Below are 9202 nucleotides of genomic sequence, written 5' to 3'. Positions count from 1 at the left end.
AACCAGATTTGTAAGACATGACGCTACTCACTAGAGTTGGAAGAGAAGTTTATAGTGTAAAATTCTGCCAAGTTTTGCTGTGCGTTTTGACAGTTCTGGCTCCTTGATTTGGTTAAGCACCAAGTTACAGAAAGTATTTATCCATCACAGACAACATGGAAGTGGAGGGAAGAATGGGGGGAAAAAACAGGTTGTGAGAGGCTGGGCTTGGGTTGGGATTGGGTCTTGACTTGTTTGAGGATGATTAAAGTGCTGGGTGAAGTTTCAGCATAAAAATTTTGCTCCCGTGGTATAAAGCAATGGGATGCTCATTTCTCAGAGAATTTTAACTCATCAATTTTTTAGTTCCTGTTTAAAATACATTCTTGAATGTGAAAAGAAACCTTAAACTTAAAATGTTAATATGTTCAGGTACAAAAATTAGATATTCTTGGGTGAGGTCAGTGTGAAAATAGTCTTTCCTGTATGTAAGTTGGATATCTTTTTGACCTACCAGTGACAGCTTATCATTCAACATTTAACTTAGATTTCAGCGAACAGCACTCGACGTGCACGATGGCATGCAAAACTAGGATTTCATCGGGATCCCAGACCTTTTCCTTTGCCTTTGTCATCGCTTTACAGTGACGGTGGTGCGGTGGGGTGTGTTGACATAGTTATTCAAAGAACATATCCTATTCAGGTATGGTATAAGTATTTTAGGAATCTAACAGGTTTATGAGATTAAATTATATTACTTAATTGCTCTCTCATTTCTCAAACCAGACATAATATAGAGAGCTAAAAAATTTAAGAAAAGGTTCCATTATGTGTAAAATGAACAGGAGTGGTTCTTGCAGTGTGCATGTATTTAATATTTCAGGACTGGAGTATCCTGCTGTAAGAAGAATTTGAGTTTGTACTCAGTATCTTGTGGCTGGCTTTGCTTTCAGCTTCAAAAAGCCAGAGATAGTTGAATTTCAGTTCTGTAATCTAAAAAGCACAGCGCTTGTTTTAAAGGAGAGAAAAAAAACAGGGACAGTTTCAACTCCAAGTAGAAGTGAAACCCAGTTTTTTTCTATCCTTTTCTATCCTTTTTATCCCTGCAAAGAAGTTAAATATTTATAACCATTAGTAAGATTACTTTTTCTTACATGTAGCTGGCTATATTGTGTAAGATCTATTATTTAAAAATATTACTGAAAATGTGATGTGATTGTGGTGTAAAATAGAAGATCTGTTAAATACCACTTGATATCCACACATTTTCAATATGGTCAGACTTCGCTGTAATTACTTGTTTTTATAACAATAACAACTAAAAAAGAAACAATATTCTTGTTAGTAATCAATCCTCTTAATGTTAACAGTTTAACCAGGATAGAACTTTCAGATTTTATTAACTTTCCTCAGAGTATGTTACACTTGGCATGTACATATAGGGGGTTTTTTTGTTGCTTTCTTTCTAAATAATTGTATCAATGTAGAATGAATTCTGCAAAGATAATAGTAATATTTGGGTTGGATTATTACTTTGGTATTTAGATCATTACTTTAATGGACAAAATTGCTGCATTTATTATATGAACTCTCTGGTAGAACTAACATTTATTTAGGTCCCAGAAAGGGGATTGTAATCTGTTACAGCATCATGGTAAATGGCTTCCAGGCTGGGGAGGAAAGTGGTGCTTTGTATCTCACTATATCAAGAGAATGATGTACTGATGTAGATTTTTTTTTTTTAAAAACACTGAGACTTTTGCTCAAACATACCAAAATGATAGGAAGACTTGGGCTATGTGTCTCCTTTTACCTGGAGAGTCAAGGAGTGTAGGAATCACAGTAACCCTAATTAAAGGTGTCTAACTGTGAATAGTGCAGGAGACATATGGCATGCAGTTAATGAGGCAGGCAGAGCCTATTTCAACAATTCACTGCCTCCTAAGGATTAGTCCTTCAACCCTTCCTCATTCTGCTTCTCTATGCTGAAGCTGGACCTCACCTGATCCTGTTGCTCAGCTAATTTAATTCACTAAACTAGGAGTAACTAATTAATAATAACCAAAAAAAAAAAAAAAATCCCAACACAACAAACTTGTCTATTGAATTAACAAACTGATGTGGTCTGATGAGGTCGGGTATGTGCTAGAGCCTGTGCAAGGGAGAAGATGGGACTGTGCAGCAAAGAGGAAGGGAAGGGACTGCTTTCAGCAGCAGTGACCTCTTTGTTTGATTTGCATATCTCCTCAAATCAGGCAAGCCAGTTCTGGCAGGGTTGTGGACAAGGCCGTAGTCCTATGGAACCATTTCAGACAGAAGAAGTTCAAGACTGACCACCTGCAGAACAACATCATAGTTCTTTCACAGCATCTAATCTAGCATGTTCAAACAGACAGTACAGTTGATGTGGAAAGACAAATTGGGTAGAATGCAGTTCTGGTATATAAAGCATTGAGTTTGATAGTTTGCATCTTTACCAGTGGGATCCAGCTATCTTCTAAATCACATCGTTGATTCCTATAACTTTAAGCCATGGTTTCTGCAGCTGTTAAATCATGCAGTTTTGACTAGTGCTCCATTCTGTCTGTGTGTGTCTTAAAAGTGAAGATTTACCAACCAATGCTGTTGGCTTTTGCCTTTTATCTGTTATACTGAAAGAAGTTACAATCTACTGCCTGTTCATTTTCTTAAAACACTTTTGCTTAACAGTGAGTATTAGAAGGAAGCTAGACAAGGTTAAAAATTTAAAGTCTGTTTTTTGTTTGAATCTTTTTATTTCAGTGGATGGAAAAGACATCAGCTGGTTCATACGTGTTTCGTAATAGCCGAGCTGAAGAAAGGGAAGCTGCCAAGCATGCAGAGGATCAACAAAAGAAACTGGAAGCTCTGTTTGCAAAAATCCAAGCAGAATACGAAAAGCATGAAGGTTAAGCTTTCATTGTTTCAGAACATGTACTAAGAACACAAAAACTTTTTTGGCATTTACAGAAGAATTTAAAGAAACGGGCCAAAACTATTCTGGTGATAGGGAAGCAGAGATAGGGTGTTGGGTTGTTTTCTTTGTTGTTTTTATGTTGTATTGTTTCAGGTTTTTTACTTCCTATGTATCAAGACCTTCAAGTACAAAACAGTTATATACTTATTTGCTTGGCTTTGCAGCTATCTAGAAACCTCTTCATAAACTTGAGATGATGCTCAGGGAAGTGCTACAGAATTGTAGAATCGTTATTTCCATTCTCTTCAAAGACCTGACACAGTAATATTTCACCCAGAGGTGGGCACTGCTTAGGGTGCATCTCAGTAGAACTGAACACCAAGACTTGAGCACTGAGCATCTTTCCTCACAAACGCTGCAGGATTGTGGAGATACTGAGGTCAGTGGAGCTGCTAAATGGGACAGGGACCCTGGTGATCACGGACATGCAGAAGGCTGAGTTACTGAATGCCTTTTTCACCTCAGCCTTAACTAGCAATACCAGCCTTCAGCAATCCCAAGCCCTGGAGACCAGGGGAAAGTCTGGAGCAAGGAAGCCATACCCTTGGTGGCACAGGATCAAGGTAGAGAGTACTTATGCAAACTGGACGTGTGTAAGCCTGGTCGGTGATGGGATGAGCACACAAGTGCTGCAGGATCTGGCTGATGTCTTTGTGAGGCTGCTCTTGAGCCTCTTTGAATGATCATGGTGATTGGTAGAGGTGCCTGAAGACTGGAGGAAAGCAAATGTGTCTCCTGTCTTCAAAAAGGACAGCAAGGAGGATCTGGAAAACTAACTACAGGCCAGTCAGCCTTACCTTAATCCCTGAGAAGATATGGAACAACTAATCCTGGAAACCATTTCCAGGCACATGAAGGACAAGAAAGGGATTGGGAGTAGTCATCGGGGATTCACCTAGGGGAAGTCTTGTTTCACTAAACTGACAACCTCCTGTGATGAAATTACTGGCTAGGGCAGATGAGGTGAGAGCAGTGCATATTGTCTGCCTTGACTTCAGCAAGGCTTTTGACACTGTGTCCCTTAACATCCTCATAGAGAAGCTGATGAAGCATGGGCTAGATGAGCAGACAGTAGGATTGAAAACTGGCTGAACAGCTGGGCCCAGAGGGTGGTGATCAGTGGCACAAAGCCTCTTTGGAGGCCGGTAACTAGTGGGTACTCCAGGGATCAACACTGGGTCCAGTCCTGTGTTAACATCTTCATTAATGATCTGGACGACAGGGCAGAGTGTACTCTCAGCAGGCTTGCTGATGATACAAAATTAGGATGAGTGACTGATAACACTAGAGGACCTCAACAGCCTGGAGAAATGGGCTGACAAGAACCTTGTGAAGTTCAACAACGGGAAGTGCAAGTCTTGCACCTGGGGAGGAACAGTCCCCTGCACCGGTACCTGCTGGGGGCTACCCAGCTGGAAAGCAGCTCCTCAGAGAAGGATCTGGGGGGTCCTGGTGGATGAGTTGAGGAGTGTGGCCAGAAGGTCTAAGGAGGTGATCCTTGCCCTCTGTTTATCCTTGGTAAGGCCACATGTGGAGTGCTGTGTCCAGGTCTGGGCTTCCCAGTACAAGAGAGATATGGACATACTGGAGAGAGTCGCAGCAAAGGGCCATGAAGATGCTTAAGGGTTCGGAGCATCTGACGTAGGAGGAAAAGCTGAGACAGCTGGGACTGTTCAGCCTGGAGAAGAGAAGGCTCAGGGGGATCTGGTACATAAATACCTGAAGGGAGGGTGCAAAGGTGATGGAGCCAGGCTTTTCTCAGTGATGCCCAGTGACAGGACTAGAGGCAATGGGCACAAACTGAAACACGGGAGGTTCCTTCTGGAACCCTTTTTCACTGTGAGGGTGACCGACAGTGTTGCCTCAAGAGGCTGTGAAATCTCCATCCTTGGAGATACTTAAAAGCTCACTGGACATGGTCTTGGGCAGCCTGCTGTAGGTGACCCTGCTTGAGCAGGAGGGTTGGCCAAGGTGACCTCCAGAGGTCCCTTCCAACTTCAACCATTTTCTGGTCCTGAAATGGGATGACACTGTACACCTCTGCCAGTGGTTTCTAGGACTAGTTTCAAATCTGCTGTTGTTGTAAGTGCCGCAGCTGGCTGCTGATGGCTACACCTTCATGAAGCTCCCTGCTGCACCAGAAATGTGTTTGTTTCCCCTTAGGTTTGACTTGGCTAAACTGGGATGAGGATAGGTATTAGGATTCTTGCCACAGTGATTATGGATTCTAGCTGCCTTGATACTCTGGTCTGTTTTTTGTGGAGAGTTTTTGTTGGTTTTGGTTTGGCTTTTTTTTTTCCCCAGGAACAGATAGGAAAGCTGCTGGTCAGAGAGGGACCTAGGGGTGTTGACTGACAGCCAGCTGAACATGACCAGCAGTGGCTTGGCCCAGGTGGCCAAGAAGGCCAATGGCATCCTGGCTTGTATCAGAAATAGCGTGGCCAGCAGGGACAGGGAAGTGATCTTACCCCTGTACTCGGCACTGGTGAGGCCGCACCTCGATTACTGTGTTCAGTTTTGGGCCCCTCACTACAAAAAGGACATTGAATTACTCGAGCGTGTCCAGAGAAGGGCAACGAAGCTGGTGAAGGGTCTGGAGCACATGTCGTACGAGGAGCGGCTGAGGGAACTGGGGTTGTTTAGTCTGGAGAAGAGGAGGCTGAGGGGAGACCTCATCGCCCTCTACAGCTACCTGAAAGGAGGTTGCAGATAGATGGGATGAGTCTCTTTAACCAAGTAACAAGCGATAGAACAAGAGGGAATGGCCTCACGTTGCACCAGGGAAGGTTTAGACTGGATATTAGGAAGCATTTCTTTACAGAACGGGTTGTTAGGCGTTGGAATGGGCTGCCCAGGGAGGTGGTGGAGTCCCCATCCCTGGGGGTGTTTAAGAGTCGGGTTGACATAGCGCTTAGGGACATGGTATAGTTGAGAATGGTCAGTGTTAGGTTAATGGTTGGACTAGATGATCTTCAAGGTCTTTTCCAGCCTTGATGATTCTGGGATTCCATCACTAACAGTAGCCTGTGCAGTTCAAATTTCACAGGATTATATCTACAAGCCTCTCCCTTTCCATAAATCTTTCTCATGGTGATCTGTAACACTGAGATGTTCTCTAACTGCTTTCTCAGAACCTGGAGTCCCTCACAAATAACAAGGAAAAGGCAGATAAAGCTGTACCCTAAAAAAACCCAACCAAACAAAAAAAACCACCAAAAAACCCACCACCATTGAATTCTTACTTGAAATTGGGGATTGCTTTATAATTCTTAGCTTCACTGATACAAACTTCCATGTATCAGTCACCTCATTGTGTTGTTTTATGGCTGACTGGTAAACTTGTCTAGACTGGAGTCTACTATGCTGAAGGAATGCATCGAAATGCTAGCAGCAAAATGACTTACCTAAGAAGGGGGTAATAGTTTAATGTAATGAAGTTAGCTTGGCTCTTAGCTGGTGTCCTAAGGAGGCTTCATGTGCAGGCCTGTGGTCACCTGTTGTCCCAGATCTTGGTATCTTTGAGACTTTTCTGCTGTATAAGAGGAACTGAAAGACATATAAAAAATATGGTCAAGTATCGATGAAGTTTCATGGCAGCCCGTCAAGTCTCCCACCCTCTCCTAAGTGCAGACGCTGATACTGGCTCCCCCAAAGTTCGTATAATATTCTAATCTATGTGTATTTGAATGAACAAGATTTTTCTTTCTGCTTTTCTTTTCCTAATACATATATATATATACACACACACATATATCAGTTCCTATATAGAAGTGTTTCGTATTTTTATTCTGGCAAGACCTAAGTACTACCATGCTTCTTATGTAATTATTTTTTCTTTCACTTTTAAAGTGTATTGGTTGTACCCAACATAATGGGTTTTTTTTCAACAGAGAGAACTAGCAGAAGAACACCAAGATCACGCATAGTCACAAGACAGCAAATACATAATTTGCAAGATGGTGCAGAACTTTATGAAGCAATTCAGAATGCATCTGATCCTGGTTACATGGAGGTAACGTAGATCCTGCTGGGCTAACTTTGAAATGCTTGTGGAAGAATTTACAGTTTAGTACTTCCTGCTAAAATCAACCATTAAATTACTGTTTATTTTTGTTGCCTTTTAAGATTTTCTACAGCATGCTTATTGCTACACAAAGATTAAAAATTTTGAAAATATTTTAATGAAGGCTTGTTGAAATAGATTAATATTATCTTGGATTGTAAAACAGAATGCTGTTTTCTCTTGATATAAAAATCCAGGATATAGCACAATTAAAAGTTAATGTTACTTCTAATTTTATTACTTTACTTTGTCTTGCATATATGACCAGTAAATGCATCTCCTAAGTTTCACACACATATTCTTGCATGATGTTAATTGAAGTGTTTGAAGGATTGTATTATTGTTCTCTTCATTCCCTGTTCCCATTCAATCAAACCTTTTAAGTGTTTATGCTTTTATTAATAAAGATGCAGGTGATTAGTCCCTGCCAGTTGTTAAAAATCAAATACATGCCTCTCCTTTTGCAAGTCAGGGTCCTTTACTTTCATAAAGCCATATGATCTGTGACTTTATTTGATAAATTTTTGATAAATATTTATTTTATTAAATATGCATATCTGTGGTGCTACATGTAAAGGCATCTGGATCTTGAAGTCTTGGTCAGAAAGGTAACGCTCCTGATGCATTTTAGTGTAAATCACTGTGTCAGCTCAGAGATAGCAGCCTGCTGAGAGGTCAGCTTTTCTTTTCTTGCAGAACTTTTTCATAATATTTCTTCCTTCTTATGAAACAGGCAAGCATGCCTGTTATATTAAATATTCACCTTAGTTGTGCACTCTTAAGCAGGCTTCTCACTAATGATCACATAAGAACAGTGTGTAACGTAATACTTGGACAACAGAGCACCAGCTCAGTACCAGTCAAGACTGGTGACTCCTGTTGTGTTACACACCTCATTTCAAGTCCTAGTAGTGTGTCAGTTGAATGATGAATTGCTTGTAACAGACAAACACTTAAGAAAGCAGCTGTCTAAAAATCTTGACAGGGTTTTTTTTAATTAATAAAAAAAGATACTGAATACATTTATCTCTTGGTTATAGGGATATCTCAGTGAAGACCAATTAAAAGCTTTGAATGCTCACAGGCAGTTGATGAATGATAAAAAGCAAATTCAGATACAGGAAGAATTCAAGAAGGCTTTAGAGTCAGCAGAAAAGGAAGAAAACGGTTGCTCCAAAAGAGATGTGTCTACTGTATGGAAATTATGTGTGGTAGACTACAGAAAGCAAGAAAAACATAAAGGTTAGAACTTGGAAAATTATAAATAACTTTATCTAAGCATGGTAACTGAACAACATAGCAGGTAGGTTTGAAGAGTTTCCTAACAATATTCTAGCTTGCATGTTAATATTACCAGTTTTATTTGGTTTTTGGTTTAGGGCTTTTGGGTGGGAGGGAGTGTTGTGTGGATTTATTTTGTTTAAAAGCCTTCACAGCTAATATAACTTAATCTGATTTTGTTAGGATTGATACTGAGTATCTGGCGTCCACTGCTAGATGTTTGTTCATTGTTAAAGGAAGGCAGTCGGTACAGAATCTACCAGCTCTCAACATCACAGTCCAAAGGAAGATCAGACTCAACTAACATACAGTTAACAGCAACAAAGAAAACTCGGTATCTACAGCTATCGGTAAGTGCTTGAACTGCATAAAGATGTGTCACTAAAATGTATCACAGTCTATGTGTTTGTGTTGTAAATACTTAAAAATTTTCTGTTTCTTCAGGTATCACAGCAGATGCTGGTACAGATTTTCTTTCCAAGAAAGGCTCTAAAATTCACCAGTTTGTCGGATCCTTCTTTTCAGCCACCATGTGCGGAAGTTGATTTAGTCGGAGTTGTAGTTTCTGTTAGCAAAACAGGTACATTGTGGACCACGTTCATGTCCTCCCAGTGAATAAGCACTAGTTTTTTAATTTCAAGAGTCAAAATGATCTTTGTGTTGTACCTGTATCTCAGGCCTGTGAAAACCTGCTAGTACAGCCCATCACTGTGATATGCTGGCAGATTAATTCTGTTTTCCTAACGAAAGACTGTCTTCGCTTATTAGCTCAGGAAGAATTTACTAAGGGAGGATCTAAGCTCAAGAGAAACTTTTCTTTATTATTTTCCATAAACGGTGGATGAAACTTCTCGCATCTGTGTTCAGCACCTGCAGAAGTACCA

At 40.6% G+C, this 9202-nt stretch overlaps 1 protein-coding gene across 1 annotated transcript in view; it reads left to right on the top strand.

Moving 5' to 3' along the window:
- Positions 1–9202, top strand: part of BRCA2 (BRCA2 DNA repair associated) — a 40418-nt gene that overhangs the window by 27673 nt on the left and 3543 nt on the right. Inside the window, exons 18-23 of the mRNA XM_074815874.1 lie at positions 527–682; positions 2761–2905; positions 6865–6986; positions 8078–8279; positions 8502–8668; positions 8763–8898. Coding sequence (XP_074671975.1) covers positions 527–682; positions 2761–2905; positions 6865–6986; positions 8078–8279; positions 8502–8668; positions 8763–8898 — 928 coding nt within the window. The remainder of the gene's footprint in view (positions 1–526; positions 683–2760; positions 2906–6864; positions 6987–8077; positions 8280–8501; positions 8669–8762; positions 8899–9202) is intronic.

The sequence above is a fragment of the Strix aluco genome, chromosome 2, assembly GCF_031877795.1.
Source record: "Strix aluco isolate bStrAlu1 chromosome 2, bStrAlu1.hap1, whole genome shotgun sequence".
NCBI classification, from domain to species: domain Eukaryota; kingdom Metazoa; phylum Chordata; class Aves; order Strigiformes; family Strigidae; genus Strix; species Strix aluco.
This window is presented reverse-complemented; position numbering and strand designations above follow the sequence as displayed.